Here is a 25,390-nt window from a genome sequence, read left to right as displayed (position 1 = left end):
GGCATCCTCCATTTCTCAGTTACATGGAAGTTCAACCCCCAGTCTATTTTAGTGGCAGGGAAGGAGAGAGGCCGGATCAGGTGGCTATGAGTGACAAAAGTACACTTTTAAACTCTTTTCCTCTGGCTCAGGTAAGCAATTTCATTACTTTCAAATTCAACTGCTTAACCTTTTCTTTTTAATTGCAGCAATAAATCTTACCTCAGCAAAAATAAAATCATAACCATTGGTGAAATATTTGCTGAATCACAAATAAAGCACACTCTTTTTAGTTGGTTTCTAAACTTAACATACAAAAATTAGACAGGCAAACAAGTAAGCAGAAATGTGCTAACACTGTTACTGTTTCTTTAAATTTCTGCTTTCCTGGCCTGAGCCATGCTTCCAGGTTGTGCAGGACAACACAGAAAGATTGATGCTCCTCTTTGTTTTTGTTAAATAAGGTCTTCTAGCGCAGAGAGGAAGGAGACGTGCCAGATCAAGTGACTTACTAGGAGAGATGGTCAGCTCAAGGCCAGCCAGCATGGTCTATACTCTCTGTCCTGATGCTTTTTGTTTTGTTAGAAACATTATATCAGGTTTTCTGACTCCACCATATCCTCCTTCACTAGACACACCAACTATGGTGAGCAGTCGGCTTTCGGTTGTAGCGGAGAACACTGCAACATGGACAGTGCCAGCTGGAGGTCTTTACTGAAGGAACCCAGTCATGCTTGGCTGTCAAAGTGACCATGCAGCACCTGTCACAACAGCCAGGTACATTGAGGCACAACTGAGAAGGCCAGCAGCCGCTGCAACATCTTGCTTTTTGGCTTCCTGCTGTGTAGCTGTGGCAGCCTTGTCTTTTAAAAATGGTGTCTATTTGAGAAAAGTTTGTACTGCTGCCTGTGGTGTGAGAGTGTGTGTATGTGTGTGCGTGTGGGCGTGTGTGTGTGTGTAAAAGTGGTGGAAGCTTGCACTGTTGCTGCTCATGCATTAGCTGTGTAGTGTTGTGTAGAAAGTTTTGATTACTCCTGTCCTTTTCTGATAGAGACTTCTAGCTGCAGATTCTTTACCTTTGATTCTCTCAGACATCAGGCTGAATCTGGAAACCTTTGATGAGCAATATTCCTTGCGTGTGCCGTTGGGTGGCTCCATTAAGCTCTGTGTGGCATCGTTGGTGTCATTGGTGCTGGAAGTGATGTTTCAGTCACCTATATAGGAGCAACCTAGGCGTGCAGGCACCAGTTCTTTTCTTTTTGCACCAGTTAGCACAGATCTGGAGAGAGCTACTCATCTGTTGCTTTTCATCAGGGCTTTATGACCTTTTGTCTTGTTTTAATTTTGTGTGTGTGGAGGATATCATTGAGAAAGGTTGAGTTCAAACGGTGTGGTGCCTGTCACCATGCCATGTTGGTTACGAACCCCCATCTTGTTTGCCTCTGGTGCCTTGAGCGCAACCATGACTCCAAGTCATGTTTGAACTGCTGGGTCATGGCATTGAAGGCTTTGAGGGAGTGGTCCCTAAAGAGGCTTGCAGCTCGGCAGTCGGCAACACTGACACGTGTGACTCTGAGGAGGTCTCGGTCCCAGTTGAGAAGGAGGTCACAGGACCACTCTCGGAGCCCCATTTGACATCCTCAGGACACTTGGGAAAGAGGCATAGAAAGTAGAAGATGTCCAAGAAGGCTTCAACATCACCTCGCCCATTGGCAGATGAGAAAAGTGGGGAACATCAGAGTTCTCTGCACAGTTCTGGGGAGCCATTGCCCAGTTCAACTTTGTGCCTCCTCCCGTTTCCGGGAGCTGGATTGACCCCCGCTCATATCAAGGAGTTTTACAAGCCTATGTACTGTGTATTCAAGCAGGCCGACTCCTCTGGTGCCCATTTGGGCCCTGTGGGGTCAGAGGAGGCCCCAACTGGTTCTATGCCAGCAGCTCTGGCCTTGTCTCCAGGGGAGTCTCCTGGATCCTATTCTGGATCCAGGCCGAAACCAGTTGTACCCAGGTGACCTTCTCCGGCACCGGTCGTGATGCTAATGCTCCCTGTGGTGCCCTCTAAGGAAGAGAAGGCACTCCACCAGCTGGACCCAAATATAGCTCTGTTGTTCTACCTTGACCGCACAAAAGAGTTCTAGGTGGATGACCAACTCTTTGTGCGGTATGTGGGAGAAAAGAAGGATGGGAAAGTACAGAAGTGGACCATTTCACGCTAGGTCACTCTCTGTATTAAAAATTACTACACCCTGTCTAAGAAGCAGCCTCCCGAGGAAAAGCTGTGACCACAGCGTTAGCTTATGGAGTCCCAGTCCTGGACATCTCTTGGTCAGCAATGTGGGCATCTCTGCACACATTTGCCAAACATTACTACCTAGGCAGTCAGATCCACAGGGGCGAGCATTTTGCCCATTACGTCATGCAGGATTTTCTAGTCTAAAAACATTGTCTGCCCCCATCCGTCAGGAGGATATGGCTTGGATATCTAATCAAAGGTAAGGAATCTGCAGCGAGAAGTCTCTATCAGATGATGAAGTTATTTACCTTAGGTAATGCATTATCTGGTAGAGATTCTTGCTGCAGATTCCTTACACCCACCCATGCCTCCCCGCTCTGTGGAATTGTTTACTAGGGTTACGGGGATCCCATTTTCAGGGCCCTATTTTGGACACACATATGCACCAGTTCTAATCATGGCTCTGTGCTTCTGGCGTGGAAAGTTGTGATTGAAGTAACTGATACCCACATGCCTGGGGGGCACCTACATAGGTGACCGTGATGTTACTTCTGGCGTCAACAATGCCAATGATGACATGCGAAGCCGAAAGGAGCCACCCAATGGCACACACAAGCGGTATTGCTCAGCAAAAGTATCCTGATCGAGCCTGACACCTGGAAAAATCTAATGTAAGGAATTTGAAGCTAGATTGAGTCTATACCAGATAATGCATTACCGAAGGTAAGTAACTTGTTTGTTTAGGCTGTGCTTGCATTGTGTGGGACAGAAACATGCACTGCTTGCATGTCTTATGTCTATGAGAGAGAATCTTACAGCTGCTGCCTGGATCTAACATATAGTTTGTGTTAGGCAATCATGGTCTGGTGTACCATTTCTCTGTCTTAAGGAAGCTTTCGCTAATATTTGTCAATAAACTTCCTTGATATCACTGGGAGGGAAACTTGGACTTCTGCTGTTCTGTACCTTGTGCACACGAGAAAACTGGTATTTTCCCTGCACTGTATCTTTTCTGTACGTGTATATTTGGCAGTGATAGCCCATGAGCTCAGTTTCGAGCAGCTGGACATAGAAACCATGGAAGTAGAGTCCAGCAACAGAAATGGTGGCAGCACACCTGCAGTGTCCACTGTTGAGTCAATAGTCCTGCTATCCAAGGATTAGGTGTCAAGTTATGTTATGTTATGTTATATAGATCTATATAGTGCCTTCTGCCCAGGGGCCTCGTAGCGCTCAGGGCTGAAGCAATAACATCACACAGTATTACCCGGTAAATCAAATAGCCATGTCTCTAACACCTTCCTGAAGGAGAGTTCTAGTGTCATTGCTCGAATATTGAAGGGGAGAGAATTCCACAGTTTCGCTCCCTGGTATGCCAGTGATCTTCCACCCCATCTGGCTTTCTTCACTTTCGGAATTAGTGCTAGCAATGCTGAAGAGGATCTGAGAGATCTATTTGGTAGATAGAAAGAGGCCAGAGATCTAAGCATCTCTGGTCCTTGATTGTGTAGGGCTCTGTGCATATTGCATAATGCTTTAAATTGAATCCTCTTGGCTACTGGGAGCCAATGTAATGACGATATTCCTGCCTTTATAGAGTCTTCCAGCAAAAGGTGAGCCGAGGCATTCTGTACCCTCTTCAATCTCTTGATAACATAGTTAGGTGTACCAATAAATAAGGCATTTCTATAATCGATCTGAGACCCAATCAATGCCTGGATAATTAATCGTTTTACTACGGAAGGAAAAATTGTGAAGGCTTTTCTCAACATTCTCAGGAGAGCAAAAGAGGTTGCCGCTATCTTATTAGCGTGATAAGACATTGACAATTGTGGGTCCAGCCAAACCCTCAAGCTTTTAATGATTTCTTTAGGGGGAGGGATAGTACCTACTCCATCCATCTGTGCTGGAATCACCAAGGGCACTGATGGATGCCCAAAGAGCATCACCTCTGTTTTATCATCATTAAGTTTTAATTTACTTTTTGTCATCCATGTGGCAACTCCCTGTAGACAGAGCCCAAATATTGTCCCTGTATCCTGTGAAAATTTTGAGAATTAGACAATTATTTGAGTGTCATCTGCATATGACACCACCTTCAATCCGAAGGATTGAACAACTTCCACCAGAGGCATCATATAGATACTAAATAGTGTGGGGCTTAGGGACGATCCCTGTGGAACCCCACAACAGCGCATAGTGCGTTTTGACATATGGGATCTATCTAGTACCTGAAATGACCTGCCATTAATAAATGAGGCAATCCATTCTAGGGCTGACCCCGTGATTCCGATCTCTTGTACCCTGTTCTTTAGTATCTCTAGGTCAACCGTGTCAAAAGCCGCACTAAGATCTAGGAGGATAATCACTGTTTCTATCCCCTTATCTAGCCGCTGTTTGGGTTCTTGAGTGACGGCGATTAATGCTGTCTATGTGGTGTGGGATGACATACACATATTATTTGCAGTCTATGAAGTGGCTCTAAGAATGCAAAAGGTCTCCCAGAGGAGTTCTATGGTTGTAGTTTGTGGAGGTACATGCCCAAAGTGAGGAGGGATACACTTCTCACTTTAGAGTTGGGGACCAGTCATACCTTACCATCCACAAACAAATGGGCTTGTTGAGAGATCCAACAATACTCTGAAGGGCATGATTAGAGGTCTGCCTGAGGCCCTGAGAAAAAAGTGGGATGCCATACCTACTGGAAGGTACCCCACAAGGGTGTGGGCTTCTGAGCCTTCGAGCCTCTGTATGGACTTCTGAGTTTGGGCAAGGAAGGATGGGAATGAACTCCCAGGTAAGTTCCCCTGATGTAGTGAGTTACATGCTGGCCTTCAAGAACCAAGCAGCTAAGTTGTGGAAGAAAGCTTCAGACAAACTAGAAGTTAGCCAGGCTTTGATGAAAGAATGGTATGTCCACAATTCTACCCCTGTGGAATGACACCCTGGGCAGAAAGTGTGGGTATAAGATCCTATGGAGCCCATGGCCCTCCATGACCACTGGACTGGACCGTATGAGGTGATTGAGAAAAAAGGGGAGGCCACCTACCCCTTGGACCTCAAAACCACTAGACAACCTCACAAGATGCTGCATGTCAATCACCTCAAACACCACTTTTCTGCGGTCTGAGGTCTGATCTCATTCTGCTGTTGGTGACAGATGGAGAAGAAGAAGTTGAGAAGTTGGACTCCAAGAAGAAAGATGGATATGTGGAGGGAGTAATCCTTTCTCTCAGTCTGACTCCTAAACAGCAGAGGGCCTGCTGCCAGGTGCTGGGTCAGTACGCATCTCTGTTTTCCCCCACCCCTTGGACTTCCTACTTGTATACCCATGATGTGGACACAGGAGACAACCTCTCTGTCAAGAATAAAACTGACAGTCTATCTGATGAGTTGAAGGCCAGCATTAAGGAAGAGGTTTCCAAAAAGCTGGAGATGGGAGTGATAGAACCCTTGAGTAGCCTCTGGTCCAGTCCTATGGTTCTGGTACCAAAAGTTGCCTGCCGCGTACCACACATGAACTCCGGCTCTGTGAGTATAGAGGGCTAAACTCAGTCACAAAAAAATGCTTATCCCATTCCCCAGCCCAATGATCTTATTTACAGATTAGGGACTGACCAGTACGTAAGTACTTTTGATCTGGCAGATCTCAATGACAAGGTACAAAGGAGAGGTCAGCCTTCTCCACTCCAGAGGGTCATTATCAGTTTAGAGTGAGGCTCCTGCAATCTTCCAGAGGTTGGTAAACCATGTCTTTGCTGGTATGGGGGGCTTCTCAACTACCTATTTGGATGACATAGCTGCCTTAAGTAACATCTGGAAGGGCCACCTTTTTCACCTTCAGGAAGTGCTTTAGGCTCTGCAATAGGCAGGCCTGACTATCAAGGCCAGTAAGTGCCAGATAGGACAGGGGTCTGTGATGCACTTAGGTGGACGGGGAAAGGTGTAGTCCCTCTAGGCCAAGATAGAAACTATTATGGCCTGGGAGCCCCAAAACCCAGACTGATGTCAGAACATTCTTGGGCCTCACTAGGTACTACATGAAGTTTGTCAAGAGATTTGGCACCATTGTTGCACCCCTCACAGAGCTGACTTCTGAAAATCCGTTAATTTCAACACCTATTAGTATTGTTTAAGCACATATCACACCTCTCATTATTACCAGTTTAATACCTGAATACAGCACAGACCAAATGAAAGGTGAGCACTTACCCTTTGTAAAAGGATGGTGGAGCAGAGTCTTTAAATAAATACATGGCTTACAGCGTAAACTTACCAGTTCATCAAATTAGCAGTCCCTGCTTTCTCATCTTGGCCCATGTGATGGACGTTTTTCGGAGAAGAGAGTAACCAGAATCTGTAACACAAATCATTTCATTTATCACAGTTTCAGTTTCAATCTTTGGGAGTCAATGATGAGTGTTGGTGTGAGTTTCAAAGCTTTATTTAACATAATTTTAGTAAGTAGATCTAAATTGTTCAATCAGAAATAATCAGTAATTTCATAATCTTTGTAAATCATTAATATCAGAACAAATGCAGAAAGTGTGTTCTATAAAGGAAAAGTCCCTGTTCAAAGTTATGGAGAACGAGAGAAAAGCATCAGTCAAAATCCATAAAGAGCTGTACATATAGAAGGTGAAAGTATGATATTTTTAGCATAACATTTCAAACATGAAGCAGAACTTCCCATAAAGAGAGGTTCATAAATCTCAGTTGAGTTTAAGAGCAGCACAGATTCAGGCAGAATGAATCTGAGAAGCATCAGCAAAAAATCTGGGTCATAATAATTTTTAAAGTGAAGGCTTCCCGTCTACTCTAGGAACACACACATATGTGTTGATATCAAAAATTTGCTACAACTTGTTGCAATCTCTCAGCAGCTATTCCAATCAGGCAGTGGTGTCATAGCTTCAGTTGTCTAAGCAGTCTGAAGACAATGATTTGCAAATATTAAACTTCTAACAAGAAACTTTGCGAATACATTTAGCTAGTCGTTGTACATTTCCCACTATTTACTTACTACAAGACAAAAACAGTTCATGGTTAGGTTTCTACATTACCAAATGAGATTACATGGTTCTCACCCATTCCTAACTGAATATATCATTGTTCACATGAAACATTCTATGAAAACTAAACTAAACATTTCAACGCATTATTATATTTTTATGAAAACGATGCATAGCAATTTTCTGTTAAATGAATCTATCTCAGCACATTTGAGACATTAAGGGCCTCATTACGAACCTGGCAGTCTCATGACCGCCAGGTTCGTGGATGGCGGTCAGACCGCCACCAAATCAGCTTCCTAGTGCCATATTACGACCACAGAGGTTGTGCCGTAGTCAGACTGCCAGCACTGCCAGGAGTAGTGATCCCAGTGATCTGGTGGTCGTGGTGGTCCTAATCTGCCAGGCGATTATGACTTTGTCGTCCGCCACCAACTTCATGGTGCTAACACTGCCATGAAGATGTTGGCTGAGAACAGGCAGGGGGCCCTAAGATGGCTGCCCATGCACTTGACATGGGAGGTGCAGGGTCCCCCCTGGCCAGCACCATCACAATTTTCACTGTCTGTTTTGCAAACAGTGAACATTGTGAGGGTGCTGGTGCACCCTGCATCCAACAACATTGCCGCCACTTCGATTGCGAGCCGGAGACAATCCTGTAGGGTGTTTCCCGCTAGGCCAGTGGGCAGAAACTCAGGTTTCCACCGGCTAACCTAGCAGGAAACTCAAAATGGGCCTGGCGGGGAGGTAGCCACAATGACAGCAACCTCCCTTTCAGAAGTTCGGCAGATGGGTAAAACTGTCCTCCGAACTCGTAATCAGGCCCTAAATGTTTAACGTCTCATATTCCTGACCTAGGTCAGAGTAAAAGAAAACAAGGAAAATGCATTTTACAGTTTTTTTAACCAGATGCATGGAGATATGTGAGCTTACTGCTCTCAATTGAGTTTAAAATGCAGATTTTTGTCTGAGGCCTACACGTATATTTCTACATGTTAATCACATTTATTTTTATTATTTAAAATGCTTGTGCAACCATGGTTTATTACCATCATAAAAATGCATTCACAGATGATTTCAAAGTTTTTTCTTTTCTTTTTAGATATTCCCTTTCCTTGAGTTTCTGATATTGTTTGTTAATGTGGTCATTTATTTCTAAATCTTTTCTCATCTGCTTATTTAATTTTCTGTTTCTCTTCTTTAGCAATAATGTTTTGATAGCTTTGTATACCCCTAATGTAAGCAGGAAACAAACAATTACAATTAATATAGGTGCTAATACAGCTCTCAGGATACCTCCTCCTGCTGCTTTAATGCAATTGCCCATTGCAGAAATTCCCTCTGTGAAACATTTTACTATTCCAGTGTTTTTTAAAGGTTCTAAGTCAAGCTTTATCGCTGAAATATTCTTTGCATATTCAACAATTTTCTTACTCTTGTTAGGTATATACGTGCAACAATTTTCTATTTTCAGCATCTTGCAGACTCCGCCTTTCTCTGCAAGTGAAATGTCTAAAGCATCTCTGTTTTGCAGAACCATTGATCTAGTTCAGTGATTTCAAGTAATAAAGCTCCAGATGTGCTAGTTGCCAGTTCAGTTTCTCCACTAGTGTTGAACGCGTTCTAATCTTTTCATTGTCTAGTGTCATTCCTACTGCTGGAATAATAGTTCCAAAAATGTCTCCCTTTAGTTGTGTTTCCTCATTAACACTATATGTATTTCTGTGTTTATATGTCATAGTTAAAGCATTTAAACTCTGTACATGATACATTTTTGGGAAAAGCAAACCTAAAGAGCAAATACCCTCCAAATCAGCAGATAACCTAAAATAGTCATTCTCTTCACATGGAAAGGAAGCTCCAGGTATATTTGGATCGGCTCCCTGTTAAATCTGCCATGTACCTCTTGATACTTAAAATGTGTGCTCACAATTACTTTTCCTACAAGCCCTTTCTATTCTTTTGAAAACACATACTTTACCCCATGTCTCTTCCTTAGCTTTATGTTTGAATGAGACCTTTTTCTTCTTTCTTTTTCCCAACATTCTTGAAAACATCCTATTTTTTATTAGTACAATGCAAAGTGTGTTATTCTCTCTTCTAACATCCTAATTAACATTTTCTCTAATATATTCATTACGCAGGCAGTATTATTCTTTTATGCCTTAACAGTATCTATAGAACACAAAGGACTAAAATAATGCCAAGCTGTCTCCATTTCTTTTTCCTGTGGATGTAAGTTCATGATTTTTAGTAAAGGCACATTTGAAAGAATCATATCAAAGTTAGAGTGATAATATTCAAAGTGTTGCTGCCTATAAACTAAACTAAGTAACTGCATGAAGTAGGTTATAAAAGAGGAATGTGATATATGCCACCTCCTCATCAGTTGATGAAGGTAAGTGTGTATGCACATTATAATCCTTTACATCTATAATTTATAATCTTCTTTCATGTAATCTACAAATGAGGCTTTCAGCTCATCCTCACCTATCAGGAACAAATGTTGTGTTTGTAAATGAAAAATGTAGATTTCTCTGTCTCAAGTGTAAAGTGTATCAATAATAACATTCCTGTAGCTAATAAAACTACTAATACAAATTAAATACCTATAACAATCTTGCATCTAGCTGTGGATAGAGCACACGTTTGCCTAAAGTAAAATCTTATAAAAGATAAAGTTTTGTGGCATAGTCTTCCTTCACCCTACTCAGTGGTCTTCTAGCATAATATCCCTACTCGTTTACTGCAGTCTCAGACGTAGGTAAATTTTCTTAAATCTTTTTCAAGTAATTCAATTTTATTTGTCTATTAGCACAGTTCATTAAATGTATCTTCAGTAACCTTCCCTAACTGAAGTCAGGGCAACCTCAACGTGGCTCAGATAGTTGTTTGTTCCAGGAAAGCAAATCTGAATTTGCCATATTTAGCACTTGGAGCACGTACGTCCATTCTGGTGCTGCATACCTCCAGCAAGGTACTCTTGCTCTTTTGGATCTTCTCAGTGTTTGTTGATCTTTTTCTGTGTCACTTTTACAGCTTTATTTGGTCTCCTCGTCAATTGTTGCCAGAATGGATCCAACTGACATGCTTGACTTCAACTGTTTTGGAGTGAATGTTCTTGCTGTTCTGCTTCTTGAACTTGTGTGACTTGTACAATTGACGGTGGTATAGCTGTGTTCTATATTCAGGCCCATGCTGCAGCGTGGAGGAATCCTAGCTATTATCTCAGGCTGACTAGTGGACTACGCGCCTTAGGCCAAAGGACCGACCCGACATAGATTTGAAGGGATGTCAATTGGAATACATCATAATCATCAAATAAACATCAGTTTATAAGAGTCAGACAATCTAATAACACTACAATAACCACATCAGTTTATTAAGAAGGTTAAATAGTTTATTTCCCTATATTAACAATGTTAAAGTCACGAAGATAATTCTCAAACACAAATGATACATATAAAAAGGTATCAAAGGCTGATTTGAACACCTTATGCATCTGAGTTTAATCAAAGCAAGGAGACAAATTAACTTAAGAGTTATAATGCAATTTAATAGCACCAAAATCTAAGCGAGCGATATTGAATACATTAATTCAATAGAGACAAAAGAACATCACTACACATCATGAGCATGTAAGGATTATAATCCCTCCCTAACCACTAATCAGCATTAACATGTTGGGCTTCATGTAATAGTTTTGGTAACCCAAATTTAGAAAACATCTAACTCGGATTAGAAAAATATTAATATGCAGCAATTAGTTAGTGTGTTGCAGCTGGTACCTGGAAAACAAAAGACTCATAGAAATGTATATTCTATACGTTACAAAAAGGGTTCTACGGATGCCAACAACAGGAATCACCTCAGCAGGGGGACACCATCAGCCACCGATGCGGGATAGGGTAATGGTTCAGGATTTGGACTATCAGATACACTAAACCATTTAAGTACTAAGCATCACATAAAAGGTGCATAAGGCACAATAGCCAAATAGCTATAATCAGATAATGTCTAAGAATGAATGACTGAAGGAAATCTGAATGACGAATGTCGACAGATGAATGAAATGAGTGACAATGACATTGACACCTCTACAATAGTGACAGAATGTTAAATTAAACTGGTCAGTGAAAAATGATTGGTTGAGACATAAGGTGAGGAACAACTGACCAATCGGAACATTAGTAGATATTACAATATTATACATTTTATATTTTTGTCTTCCTTCTCTTCCATTTCGTCTGTAGATCCATTGTTCAAACTCAGCAATATCTCATGCACAGGAAAAACAATTAACAATGTTGCGTCTACTTCCACCCCTGAGGAAAACACACACGTTAGTAACACTTTCTAAACAATAAGACAGTCAAAACTCTAGAAATTTTCCATTAGTTGCCTCACATTGTGACCTTGTAGAGACTTCTACGAAATATCACTAGGGGTAGCTGTTTGCACATCTATAAACTATTCAACACACTCTTCTCGTGTAAGTATTGAATAATGAAAAATAACTCAATTTCTCCTAATTTAGCCTGACTAGAAAATATAATGGATGAGGGCAGCCATTACAAAAAGTATTACAAAATGAGTGACATATTGATATGATCACCAATCAAAGTTAAAACCACACATTAGTTTATCAAGATTAGTACATAATAACTCTTAATTTTTTATCAGTAAAATCTCTGGTTCCACACCCAACAATATTTCTTCACACTGATCTCTTGTTCTCTGGGTATGCAATGCATTCACCCCGTTTGGCACTCCAGCACATTTAACAGCTGTGTTTGTGGTTAAAATCACCTGGTAGGGGCCTTTCCACATTGACTCCAGACAGGACTTTCTCATAAGCTTTTTGGTGAGTACCCAGTCCCCTTGGTTTAAATAGTGGCACTGCTCTTGATGCAGATTTGAATTGACAGCTTGAACCCGTTGAGAGCCAAAACACACCACATCAGCAAATCGTTTGTAGTAATTGAGTACCATGTCGCCTTTTATGTTCACAAGTGCATTTGTAGCTCCAGCAGGCAGTCTCATGGCTCTGTCCTCCTGTCAGGTGTACTTTGAAGGCTCATCAACACCAAGGCATCAGGCCATTTCCGTGAAGTAGCTGCACAAACATTGGCCAGTTGTAACTTGATTGTACCAATGAGCTGCTTGACTATACCAGAAGCCTTTGGTCTGTAGCTAGAATACATCTTCTGCTCCACTTGTAAAGCTGCAAACAACATCTTAAGGATCTCACTATTAAAGTGAGTTCCTCAATCTGACTGCAGAGAAACCAGCATTCTGTACCTCTGTACCAGTTCCCTTAACAGCAATGTAGCTACAGTAAAACTGTTATTTCTCCTTGTTGACCAGGGTGCCACCCATCGAGAGAAAATGCACACTATAACAAGGGCATATCTCATCCCATTACAAACAGACATTTCAATGAAGTTCATCTGCATCCAATTGAGAGGACCACCTGATCTCCCTATGTGACTCAGAGTAACTGTTGTTCATTTCCCTATGTGTATCTGTTGGCATGTTAAACAATGGTGACACAATTCTTCTGCCTGTGTCCTGAATCTGGGGTTAAAGCAATTCTGTCTAAAGGATCTAACTATTGCATCCCTTTCATGGAAATGTCGTAACACTGGTCTTCCATACAATGAAATCAAAATGCCATTTGCATCCTTTCCACATCCTGCTGTGATCCACCCCTGCTGCTGTACTTCTGAAACATTTTCCTGCAAACCTATGAGTTTTTCCTAAGTGTTAGCTTGAGACATAAATATTGAAAAGACAGTGTCTTCTTGAGATTCATCTGTGAATGTTTCATTAAATGTATAGGCCACAATTGCACAATAGCGTGCCACATCGTCTGCATATCTGCTGGCCACTGTGACATAACCTTGGTCGAACTATTACAATTTTCTTTTAAATCATTATATCTCAGCACATTTGCATTATTACAAGTTTAGCTACTCACATTCCTGACCTAGGTCAGGTTATAAGAAAAAAAGGAAAATGCATTCTACACTCTTTCTAACTAAACACGTGTAGCTGTGAAAGCCTACTGCTCTCAATTACATTTGAAATGCAACTTTTCTTCTGAGGCCTACACTTATTTCTACACATTTTTTTATTATTTAAAGACTCTCCGAAAAGGGTAACAGTAACATTAAATGCAATTTTACCGTTAGGATGTAATAACTCTGCATCTGTACAGTGCAGCAATGAGTAAAATTAAATCGGGAATTACAGTGTGTGACCGATTCCATGAGGTTTTAATTCATACATTAACCACCTGTCCTGATCAGATGGTAAATGAATGCAAGGTGCAGTGTGTGGGGTGGGAGTGTGGGTAGTTAACGAGGGAAGGAGAAGGGGAAAAAGGGGAGATAAAGGTTGTCTGCTGCTGCAGCCAAAGCCACTTGTGATTTTTCTTGCTGGAATTAAAAGCTAGAAAAGTCTGGGCCTAAGCAGCGGATAGTGGGTTATGCGACAAATGCAGTAAATCCATAAGAATACTGAAATGCCATGGATGCATGCTGACATTATTCCAGTCCCCCTGCTTAAGAGCCATCTCCTTTTATAGTTTCTTGACTATTGCTGAAGTCATTAGCATTTTATTTCTCACTAAAGGGTGACAACTTAAAATGCCGCTATGGGAGAATGCCTACAGTGATCTACGTAGCGTGTAAAAATGTCAAATATTGAACAAATCTCAATAAAATATGCTTTTAAAATCAGTATTGTCAATCTGATAATATTCTATGTATTTGTAGTTGTTGATTTTCACATTATTTATGCAACAGTGATTGTAGCCATGTCAAACATATATTTTCAAAGATGCTGGTGTTATTGTCTTGATAGAAGGGGAACCACAAAACTAAATGCAGGAAGTAAATGTGCAGCTATTTTTCCAAACTTTACAATTTTTCATACTCATGGATATTTTGATTTTAGAATCATGCTTAAAGTATGGTAGGTGGGCATTGATGTTTCCCGCGGGATATGTGGTAATCACCTCAGAGACTTCTAAAAAGTTCAGTTGTAAACAGGAAAAGCATGACTTCAAAACCTATACAAGGTAGCTAGGAAAAGGTGCAGGCAGACAGTTCTTATATCTTAGGGCATACAATGTATCTTATTTTCCAAGTCCACAGTGATTAAAAAGGAGAGTGGTGACTACCTCAACACACCATGCAAGGTATTCACAATAAATAGTTATACGTTACCCTCGAGCCCTCCTTCCACAAAGTAGTCCAAAATCCAAACTACTGATTACTTCTGATCTTCTATTTTTTATTCAGTACCTTGTAGTTCCTCTGTAGCCAACACATGTTTCCTCATCTCTGGTTTCAACAAGCTTACTTATATCTTGTAATTCTTCCAAGTCAAATTCAGTCTCTTTCAAAATCCTGCAATATATCAATCCAGATGGTACTCTTAGTGGTTGAAATCATAAGATACTTATTTAGCACTAAAGAATTGAGGCATCAAAGTCCTAGGCCTCTTTGACATGAGAGATATGCTCTCAGAAACAAGGTTCTTTTAAAACATTTTTGCCCTGGCATAGGCTAAAGATTAAGCATGTTCTGGAGAAATCTCATTCCATAATCATGCACAAATCACTGTCCCCACTGTTTCCATGCATTGTTAATGAGACTATCTACAGCCATGCTGTTGTGATGAAAAGCTTGTACGTACACTGTTTTATGCTGCGCCTACCTTCCTGGTGCACAGATGTACAACTCTTGAACAAGCTGAGCGGGTGTAGTTTGTACACACTTCTGGGAATTTTTACAGAGCAGATTGTCGGCAATGAACTGCGGTGGCACCAGTCCTGGAAGGGTTTCCAACAGAACAAAGAAATGTGGGTGCCCTCAAGTTCCCAAGGCACACTTTGATGGAGACCTAGTGGGACTTGTAGGAGGTAGTGTTGTAGTGGAGGAGGAGAAAGGAGTCCAGGAATAAGGAAGCATAAGTAGTAGGAATCAAGGAGAGAGAGTCCATCTGAAGAGTAGCAGGTTGTGGAGTAGCACAGGAGAGAGAACATCTGGACATTGACAGGAAGAGCAGCAGGCGAGGAGAGAGGGGACATTAGGAGAGCTGAAGCCAGGGTAGGAGGTATGTAGAGTAGGAGCATCTAGAAGTCAAAACAAATGTACCAGCCACTACCAGCCATGTGTCTCAGCGGCATAGAGATATTACAAAGCAATGGCAAGTGAGTAGCTGCCCAGGGAATCCACATACCAAGGGGGCATGTAATTGGGTCACCCAAAAGCCCCACTGTGAGAAGCTGTGTTGCTGGTTGAGGTGGGTGTGAGTCCTTCTCAAGCAACAGCGACAACCCTTGTCAGGGTGAACCACACATGTCACTAAATTAACCTGTGCTTAACCCTCTGGCAGCTTGGCACAAAAACGGTCAGGCTAGACTTATAGGTCATGTGTAAAGTATTTATGCAGCCTTGAAACAGTAATAAAGTAAAAACACAACACAAGAAAATTAGTAAAATGCAATACAGTATTTGACATGAAAATGCCAAAAATCCAAACAGTAGATCCTGAGTTTTGAACTTTAACATTTGTTAGTGCAAACCAGGGCCTAAAGGATCAAAGTGCCAGCTAGTCACGCAAGACCACGGCAAAGTCGAACCTTATGGCAGCCCGTGAAGAAATACACTTCTGACACATGAGATGAATTAGGCCCAGTCTCTGCTTACCTTTTGACTTAGAAGAAATTTCAGAGGAAAATGTCTGAGAAGGTAAAGTTCAGCAGGGCACTTTCAGCAGGCAGTGTCCGAGGAGGAGGCATTATTGTCAGGGAGCTACTGAATTAAGTTATAGTGAATATTTCTATGTTCGGACTTAGTCTGGTTTATGGAATTGTAAAATCTGTAGTGGGATGAAGATGCAGGCTGAATCCAACAGGGGCTCCAAGAGGCCAGCTACTCTTCCAGTGGTGAGCAACTGAACAGATTTTGCTTCTGTATAGAAAAACTTAGTGGGAGCTACTGCAGAGTCAGGTTGACTTGTGATGCTTCTTGGGCAGATTTGCAAGCAGGTAGGTCCTGGTCTCCTCTCAGAACACTTTTTGGCAGAAACATTTGGCAGTCCCAAGTTTTGGATTTTGGCTGGTTGTGCACTTTAACACCACTTCAAAGGATTAAGGACTGGAGTCATCACTTAGAGTCAGAACTGACTTCTATCTGGGTCGAAGTTGGAGTTTTATGTGTAAATGTAACTCTGAACAGGAGGCCAGCAAAGTAGCCCTTGGAGTTTCCCTAGTGGCCCTGGGTTCAAGCAGAAAAGAAGATCTCAGGCAGCAGGGTAATCATCTCTGGACACAGGGCAGGCTTTGGGCAGTAGGGCTGTCCTCTTGAAGCAGCAGGGCAGTCCTCTGAAGTACACACTGCAGACCTCAGGCAGCAAGGTCGTCCTCTGAAAGTCCACAGGATCAGAAGTGAACTGAAGAGTGGATGTGAAGGTACTATAGTTATACCTGGAGCCAGCTTTGAAATGGAAGATTCTGGAGTTTCCTCCCAAAGATGGTTCTGGAATTTCCTGCCTCCCTGCCCAGGCTTCAAAGGATCCGAGGGGCACAAAAAGCTATTGTGAAGTTCCTTGTGTAGTCTTAAGGCAACTCTTTGGAAATGTAAGGGGGGCTGTGCACAGCTCTGCCCCTCCCATCCAGTCAGGAGGGCCCATCCTGCCAATCCTTGTCTGTGTCACTAGCTGGGAGGAATACCAAAAAGGCCCACTGCCAACTACACCTAGTCATATGACTCAGGCTTTTGACTGCAGGCACAAAATAGAACAAGAAAATGACAACTTTCTAAAAGTGGTATGTTCATCAGTGTGACTTAAAATCTAGTTTTGCTAGTAACGTTGTATTACGATTTTACACACCAAACATGAAATTACTGCCTGTTCCCAAACAAAAGTTATTACTTGTTAAATGTAATGAGGTAACCCAATGTTGTCCTAAGGGAGAGGTGGGTCTCACAGGAGTGAAAAACAAATTTGTGATTTTTTTCACTACCAGGACATGAAAAACTGAAAAAATACATGTGCAACTTTTCAATTATAATGCACCCTGCGATATAGGCTGTTCAGGGCCAACCCTAGGTGTGACATGTCTGCTAAAAAGGGCATTTTAGGCTTGGCAAAAGGTTTATTTTGCCAAGTCAAATTAAGGGTTTAAAACTGCACACATGCTGCAATGGCAGTCCTGAAACATGATTTAAAGGGCTACTTAAATGGGTGGCACAATATGTACTGCCGGCCCACTGGTAGCATTTAATTTATCACACATGGTTACATGGTATACCACTTTTCTAGAGACTTGTAAATAAATTAAATAGACCAATCAGCTGTAAGCCAATTTAACCATGTGTTAGGAAGTGAGCAAAAGCTCTTTAGCACTGGTTACAGTGGTAAAGTGAACAGAGTCCTAAGGCCAACAAAAATGAATTTAGCAAAACAGGAGGGACACGGCAAAACATCGGGGAGTAGACAGCCCTAATTTTAAAATGTAATCATCACCATGTACCTGAGAGTGCTAAGGTTAAGATTGGGAAGACTGATCACACACATTAAGCTTCTTTAACTGCCTCTTTGTCAACTTTATGTACCACTCTCTGCCTCATGTTACTTTCTATTTTAAGTCTCTACTTACTTCTACCATACCTATCTTGATCCTTCTTTATATCTCTTTCTAACCACCCCTCTCACTCTACCTAGTTCTCTCTATACCACGTCAACCTCACCTTTCTGTCAATACACATCTTTGCATCCCCCCTCTTATTACCTCTCTCACAACCTAACCTATCTGCACAGCACTATCCATGCTTGTCCTTCCAAAATTACCTCCCTATTCCTCTCTCTAGCTCAGCTCTTTGACTGCCTCACTCGTATCTCTGCACCTCACTTCTTGCTTGCCATCTCACCTCCCCATATGTTTCCTTCTTCTATCTACTTAAGCTTTCTCAAACAACTCACCTCTCTCTTTACTTCACATTTCTCTCTCACTCTTGCCATATCTCTAGAACTCAATTCTCTTTAACTCTCTCTCTATCTCACCACTCCACCTAATTTCTCTCTACGTCACTCCTCTCTCAATCCATCTTCTCTTTCAACTACAGCTCTCAATTTAGCCCACGATTTATTTGCTACCACTTTGTCCACCTCCTCTTTTCTTCCTACCTTTGTTCCCCTACTTCATTGCCTCATTACCTTACACAATTGGCACTACCTCTTTTTCTCAACCTCTTTCCCCATTAATACCCTATGCCTCGCAATCAGCTCTTTCTATATTTTAACTCATCCTCGTTACCTTGCTTCTCTTTTTACCACCCTTGCTTTGTACATTTCTCTATCCTACCTGTCTCCCCCTTACAGCTCTCTTTACATTACTAATATCTCTCCACCTTGCTGTCTCTGTTTCAATCTTATCTCTTTCCATACCTTACCTCTGACCCTCTACTTTTCTTCTCTTCTATTGACACCTCATCTCTCTTTTTACTCACCCTTTCCTTGCCCTTCTTTCTTAATCTCACCTCATTGCTCTCTATACTGCTTCTTATTTTTTCCCGTTTGCGACCTCGCCAGTCTCTTGCTTCCTTGCATCTTTCTATACTTCTTTCACGATCATATCCATGTACCTCACTACCTCTCTTTCTACTTTACCTCTTTCCCTGCCTCACTCTTCAATGTACCCCACCTCTCTTTTTCCCACCTTTCTCAATATGCCTCTCACTATCTCTAGATCTCTTCACCTCACTTTAAAACCATAACTATCTCCCTACCTCCTTTTTCTAACTACACCTTCCTTTTCCTCTCTGTTACTTTCATTCTGGCTACCAAAACGTTCTATCTTTATCTTGCATCCCTCACTATTACACTTATTTTTCTACCTCATCACTCTCTCCACCCTCTTTTTCGCTCCACTCCACCTCAAACTTGGAGGGTGGAGAGCTATGAATATAGCAAGAGCGTGGGCAGGCTTCCTGCGCTGTGCACTAGACAGAAAGAAGTATATAGTAACATTCAGTCAATAATGAACAAGAAAGATGGGAGATTGACGCACCTGATGCTGTTTTAGATGTGTTTGAGGGATTTAATGAAGATCTATACTGGGAAATTGAGTCAGCTATTGAGGTAGATGTTGAGAAGTATTCAGATTCAGTAAGGGGCAGAGGACTTAATCCACTGGAGAGGGAGGACCTAGATGCTCCATTTACTGCAGTAGAAATGAAGACAGCACTTAATTCCTTGGCACTGGGAAAAGCTGCAGGTCTGGATAAGATACTACTTGAAATTGATAGAGTCTTCTATCCAATATTGGCTAGGGACCTGTCTGAAATCTTCAATAAGGCCCAGGCAGGACAAATGGCTCCTGACACTTGAGCAACAAACTACTATAGTGGTGTTTAAAAAGAAGGGAAATTCTCCACTGGACCAGGGCTCATACAGGCCTATATCTCTGATAAATAGTGATGCTAAGACATATTCTAAGGTTCTTGCTGTTTGGCTAGGAAAGGTTATCACCAATATAGTTTCTCCTTGGCAGCATGATTTTGTCCCAGGGAGGGGAATGATGGCCCTTGTCAGGAGGGAAATCACTTTATTTGATACACCCAGGGTTATAGAACATCCTATGGCTATGATCCTACTCAATGCCCAATGCCGAAAAGTAATTTGATCGAGAGGTATGGAATTTTCTAAGGGAAGTGCTCAGAAAGAAAATAATCAGACCTGGTTTTATAACAGCAATGAAATTGCTGAATCATAAACCAATGGCAGGGTTCTAAATAACGGGAAGGGTATCAGGTGAGATTAGGATAATAAGGGGATGAGACAGGGTTGCCCATGCTCACCCTTATTCTTAGCTCTTTATACCTATCCTCTGATTAATAAGACAGAGGAGAACAACTCAGTTATTCTGGTTGAGATAATCCAAATGATGAGGAAGACACAGGCCTATGCTGGTGACATAGCCCTGGAACATCTGCTCCAGCGAGAGCTATAAAGGAGATAGAAAAGGAAGCAGCTATATTATAGAAGAAGGAGAATAGCAGGAAATCATTTAAATAGGAGTAAGACTCAAATAATAGCAAAAAGGAGGTGCAAATGGCTGATAGGCGGATAGAAGCATGTGTGACATATCTGGGTATTATAATTAACTTTAGGATTGATGAGATCATGGAACTCAACCTCCCCCCTGGAATTACTAAGAGCCACAGGGACCTCAGGCAGACCCATAGTCTGCATTTAAATGTGATAGGGTGGTGTAATGTTATCATAAAGCTGATACTGCAGAAAATACTGTATTTTGTCTGGGCAATCCCACTGGAAGTTGGGTGGTTTAAACAATTAGAGGCAATCTGTGGCAGCTTTATTTGGGAGTATAGAAGGGCATTCAAGTATCTGGCGCTTCCTGGGGCTAGAGTAGGATGGGCAGTGCCTAATTTCAAACATTATTATTGTGCTTCAATTCTTCAGTATACGGGAATATAAACAGTGGGCAGACAAACTAACATTTTAAGATCTGATGAACTGCCATCTATTGATGAGGTTACTTTGGGTGGGACGCTAAATCATGTTTTTTTATGGAATGTGGAGCCCAGTTATTTTAAGAAGGTTGAATTCAAGATATTGAAGGCTGCTTTCACATTCAAAGCATTTCAAAAAAGCAAATACAAAGAAACTGTATTTAATGATAATTATATGCAAATTGAGTAAGATTTGCTTCACCCTAAAGGGAAAGTCCTTAATGCTAAGCTGAGGATTCAAATGAGGCTAGGGAAGTAAAGCAGAAGGTGTCTGCATGTAAAGCCTCTAAAGCCAGAACCAGAATGCATCAGGCAAGGAAGAACAGATTTGCACAGGAATGTAAATCAATGATCGAGCAAAAATAAGCATGGAGTCCTAAGAGAGTAGAAGGGACATCTTCTCTCGAAAGAGAAGATAAGAGCATCTGAAATTGACTAGATCAACAATTCACAATTAATACATAAGACTCAACAAGCAGTTATGCTGTCTAGTGTTCGCAAGAGGCTGAAACCAATACAATTCAGCATTTTGTCGATAAGGTGTCTTCGTTCCCCTTCTCAAACATCCCACAAAGTATGCTCACAACTGCATGGCATTCAGGAGCTATCTCATACAGATGGATACATCACAGTCAGGCCGTCCCAGGTACAGGTGTAAGAAACTAATTATTCAGATACAGTGGAACTAATAATAAGAACATTTAATCATGAAACTAATCAACTGGGGCTATTTATTTATTTAAAGTACTTCAGTTAGCTTGGCTTATTAAAAGAGAAAAAAGAGTGAGCAAAAATATTTAACTGAGGCCTACATTAATTCTTGCTAATTTAATATTATTAAATATAACGTGAAAATTGCTAGTTATTATCAAACTTAACAGACAATTACACTTTTAGATATACACATATGATGTGCATTAGCACATATGTTACATAAAACGAGAAATAGTGACAGAGCGTCACCACCCACTGCCCAGAAGTGCATTGCTAACACATGCATGCCTTTTGGTGGCATGAATGTCTCATTGCTTTTTGTCCAGCTTCCTGGTGACTTTTATCTGTAGAAAATAGGTGGTTTATTTGTGAGACTTGTATAAACAGTGTTCCTCTGTTTTATTTAGTGTCTTATATATAAGAGGGGCCTTGCTCACCTTCTCTTTATGTTTTAAGTGTTCTTCTCAAAATACCTTAAGTAAAGAAATTCCTGACCTATTGTGAAAGATTATTTTGATTTTCACATTTGTACTCTTAATTTTCAGTGCTAGTTTTAGGGCGCTAATTGAATTTATATATTTCAATTCATCATTTCAGCTCTGACATTGCTAGAACGTTTCAAAACAAAGGAAAATTCACGTATTTGTTGAGGAACCAAATAATGTCAGACTAAATATCATTTTTCTTGCTCCCTTCCTTCCACATTGTTTAAAAAGTATTGAACGTGAATATAGGCAATCCCGTCCCCAAGCTGTAACTTTGATGTTTTATTTGAAAACGCAAGGCATGCTCAGGAGCCTGAAATTCCTGTACACAAAAACTGTCTCTATTTCTAGCATTGCAGTCAACTTGTAACGTCAGTAGCCACCGGCAATAAGAAAATTACACGGCTTCTCAACTGTTCTAACTGATTAGAAAGGAGACATTTATTGCAGGCTGCATATTCTTTCAGAGCTACACTTCATTACCGGAAAGCAGGACTGCACATGTCACCACACAGTCTGAGCTACAGTTAGATTTGAAAGTGACCTTCAATAAACGGCTTATAAAATATTTTGTAGCAAATTACCACCTGCGTTTTGGTGTGCTTGGTATCTTGCCATAAAGTCGCGATTTAGCCTACATACTTGCCTTACATGAAAGAGTCCAATCATTTTAGATTGTTAGAGTATGTTAAACGGTGTCGCCATATAAGGAATAATATGAACGTTCCTGACATCATAAAGGAATATGGCCTCATTTTTTCCATAAAGTCACTGGAACTCCTCAGTGACTTGCAATAGCCTCATAATATACGACAGAGGATACTTAGGGCTTGATTTACACTTTTAGCGCCGCATTTGCGTCATTATTTGATGCAAAAGCGGAGCAAACTTACAAAATTCAATTAACTTTTGCAAATTTGTGCCGCTTTTGCATCAAGAAATGACGCAAATGCGGTGCTAAAAAAGTATAAATCAGGCCCTTAGTCACATATATATCTCCAGCATGTCATATGCCATTGCATGAGTAAGTTTTTGCGTCATACTAAGAGATTTTCTTATTAAGCTAACTGTTGTCCCTATTATTCTTATAGGCAAAACAGCTCATTTTTGCATACCATTAAGTAATACATATCTTGGTGTTAGAAAAGGAATGTCCACACTTAAAGTTTCATTGTGTAATTCATGTATTTAAGCTCAGTCATGCTACTGTTTGATAAAACATGTTCTGGTCCTTCCCATTATGGTTAAGTAATGCCTGCCGTTTTTTTCAGGTGGTGAGCCAGTTTGGATCCCTTTTGCTTTCAAATATGATCCTTCTTATGCAGAATGCTATGGAAAACAATATGTAAAGCGGACGAGGTATCGGAAGTTTGTCGGTGTTGTGCTTTGCAATTCCTTGCGATATAAGATCTTCCTCAGTGATAACCTAAGAGGTACTTTTTAATCCTTTCTACAGAAATGTATTTTGTTGAAAGTAATATTTTGCAAAGTGAAATGGTGAAATGTGCTGCTAATTTTACATTTAATGCAATTTGGTGCAACAAGACAGATTGTGCATCTTCTGCTACATAAAAAAACACTTGAATCTGGAGGACAGTTTACCAAATTTCCTTTAGCAAGTATCCTCTTTGTGCACACATTGCAAGATATTTCATGTTAGATTTGTTGTCCTATAGGTTTGACTCTGTGCTGTAAACCTATTAGAGGTATTCACTCTAAACTTAAGTCTGAAACATATGAAGAACCACAAACACCAATATGATTTGTTAGCGAACAATGGTGGGCCTCTTGTATCCCATAAACAGTGAAATTATTTCCTAGCTTGAGCAATGCATGAGTGCTAATTATTATTTGACATCCAGTAAGTGCATTGTTATTCTTTGCACCCACTGGGAGACAGGGAGGGGAGGTGAAGGGGGTAGGGGAGAGAGCGATGAAGGCGGCTCATGAAATGAAGGAGATGCAGGGCTTGAACATTAAAGAATATGAACATTAAATCAATTTCAGATTTGATTGCTGCACTGTCTCTGTTGTACACAAGACAGGAAGGGTGGCAAGAAGATCTATGTCAAAATAGCTGACTGAATAAATAATTATTTGCATAAATGATTAAAGCCATTGCAAAAGTAGATATTAAAAAAACAAATGAAAATGTTAACATATCACTTTGGCGAAAGACTGTCAATTTTAAAACTATAAAAGGAAATTCAAGTTAGTGCATGTCTGCAAGGTGAATCCCCTGATGGTTTAAAAGGTCCCTTAGCTATCGTTTGCACTTCTTCAAAAGCGAAGGACAGGCACATAATATGTGCAGAACAGACTCAGACTTTTATTATTGCACGCTTTGCAACTTGGTGTTTCAGTTGCCAGGAAGGAAAACATCGGTAGTCGACAATACGAAATCAGTATTTTCTTAACTTTATTTAGAATCATGCTGGAAACCTTGCATCTATATATAGTTGCCCTAAACCAGGGTTCTGCAAAGTCAGTCCTGGAGAGGCGGGTCCATGCCAGGTTTTTAGCATATCCACATCTAGAAATAAGGGCCCGTATTTATACTTTTTTTTGCGCCGCATTTGCGCCGCTTTTTGGCGCAAAACGGCACAAACCTACAAAATACAATGGCATTTTGCAAGTTTGCGCTGTTTTTGCGTCAAAAAACGACGCAAATGCGGCGCAAAAAAAGTATAAATACGGGCCAAGATGTTTCAGAAATCTACATATTTCTAAATGTGGATATGCTAAAAATCTGACATGGATCCGGCTCTCCAGGACCGACTTTGCAGAACCCTGCCCTAAACAATAAGCATAAGTATCAACCACTGCCCAGGCTTTTACTAAAAGTGATGTTATCTTCAAGGAACTGATGAGTTTAAGAGATTTATTTAGGATAGTTTTAAAGGAGGAAGCATTTATTTGCCTGTTGCAGTTTTCAATAATATGTAATAAAGTCTAAAGCTGAATGTAAATGTTTGTTCCACAGAATTAACCTTCCGCTTCCCACAATTGCAGTCTCCTTCTACCTATAGGCCCCGATTCGGATATTATCATCTGCTTTTTATCACCAGAGGGATACTCACACCCTAGGGTACTGTATTTATGTGTGTGATATTAAGCAGCTGTGACATGTTTATGGGGTCTAAAGTGCAGATTTTGGTGCTTATTGCGCCAAAACCCATATGGCATCGTAAATACAGTACAATTAGCCCAGCTATAGTCAGACGGGTTTGACCTGCCAACATTTATTAAAGGGTGGCCTATTTAACACACCCTGTAAGTGCCAGATGCAGTAAATACCACCCAGGTTATCATTTCAGCTGCTGCACAACACAGGTTAAACACTCGTAATCAGGGCCAAAGAATTGTAAACACGGTCAGAAGCAATTTTCAGTCTATAAACCGTTTTGACGAAGGCAG

At 41.0% G+C, this 25,390-nt stretch overlaps 1 protein-coding gene across 1 annotated transcript in view; it reads left to right on the top strand.

Annotated features, from left to right (window-relative positions):
- FNDC1 (fibronectin type III domain containing 1) overlaps positions 1 to 25,390 on the top strand; it is a 1,110,328-nt gene that overhangs the window by 1,018,981 nt on the left and 65,957 nt on the right. The window contains exon 18 of the mRNA XM_069235143.1: positions 23,245 to 23,406. Coding sequence (XP_069091244.1) covers positions 23,245 to 23,406 — 162 coding nt within the window. The remainder of the gene's footprint in view (positions 1 to 23,244; positions 23,407 to 25,390) is intronic.

The sequence above is a fragment of the Pleurodeles waltl genome, chromosome 5 (assembly GCF_031143425.1).
Source record: "Pleurodeles waltl isolate 20211129_DDA chromosome 5, aPleWal1.hap1.20221129, whole genome shotgun sequence".
Taxonomy (NCBI): domain Eukaryota; kingdom Metazoa; phylum Chordata; class Amphibia; order Caudata; family Salamandridae; genus Pleurodeles; species Pleurodeles waltl.
This window is presented reverse-complemented; position numbering and strand designations above follow the sequence as displayed.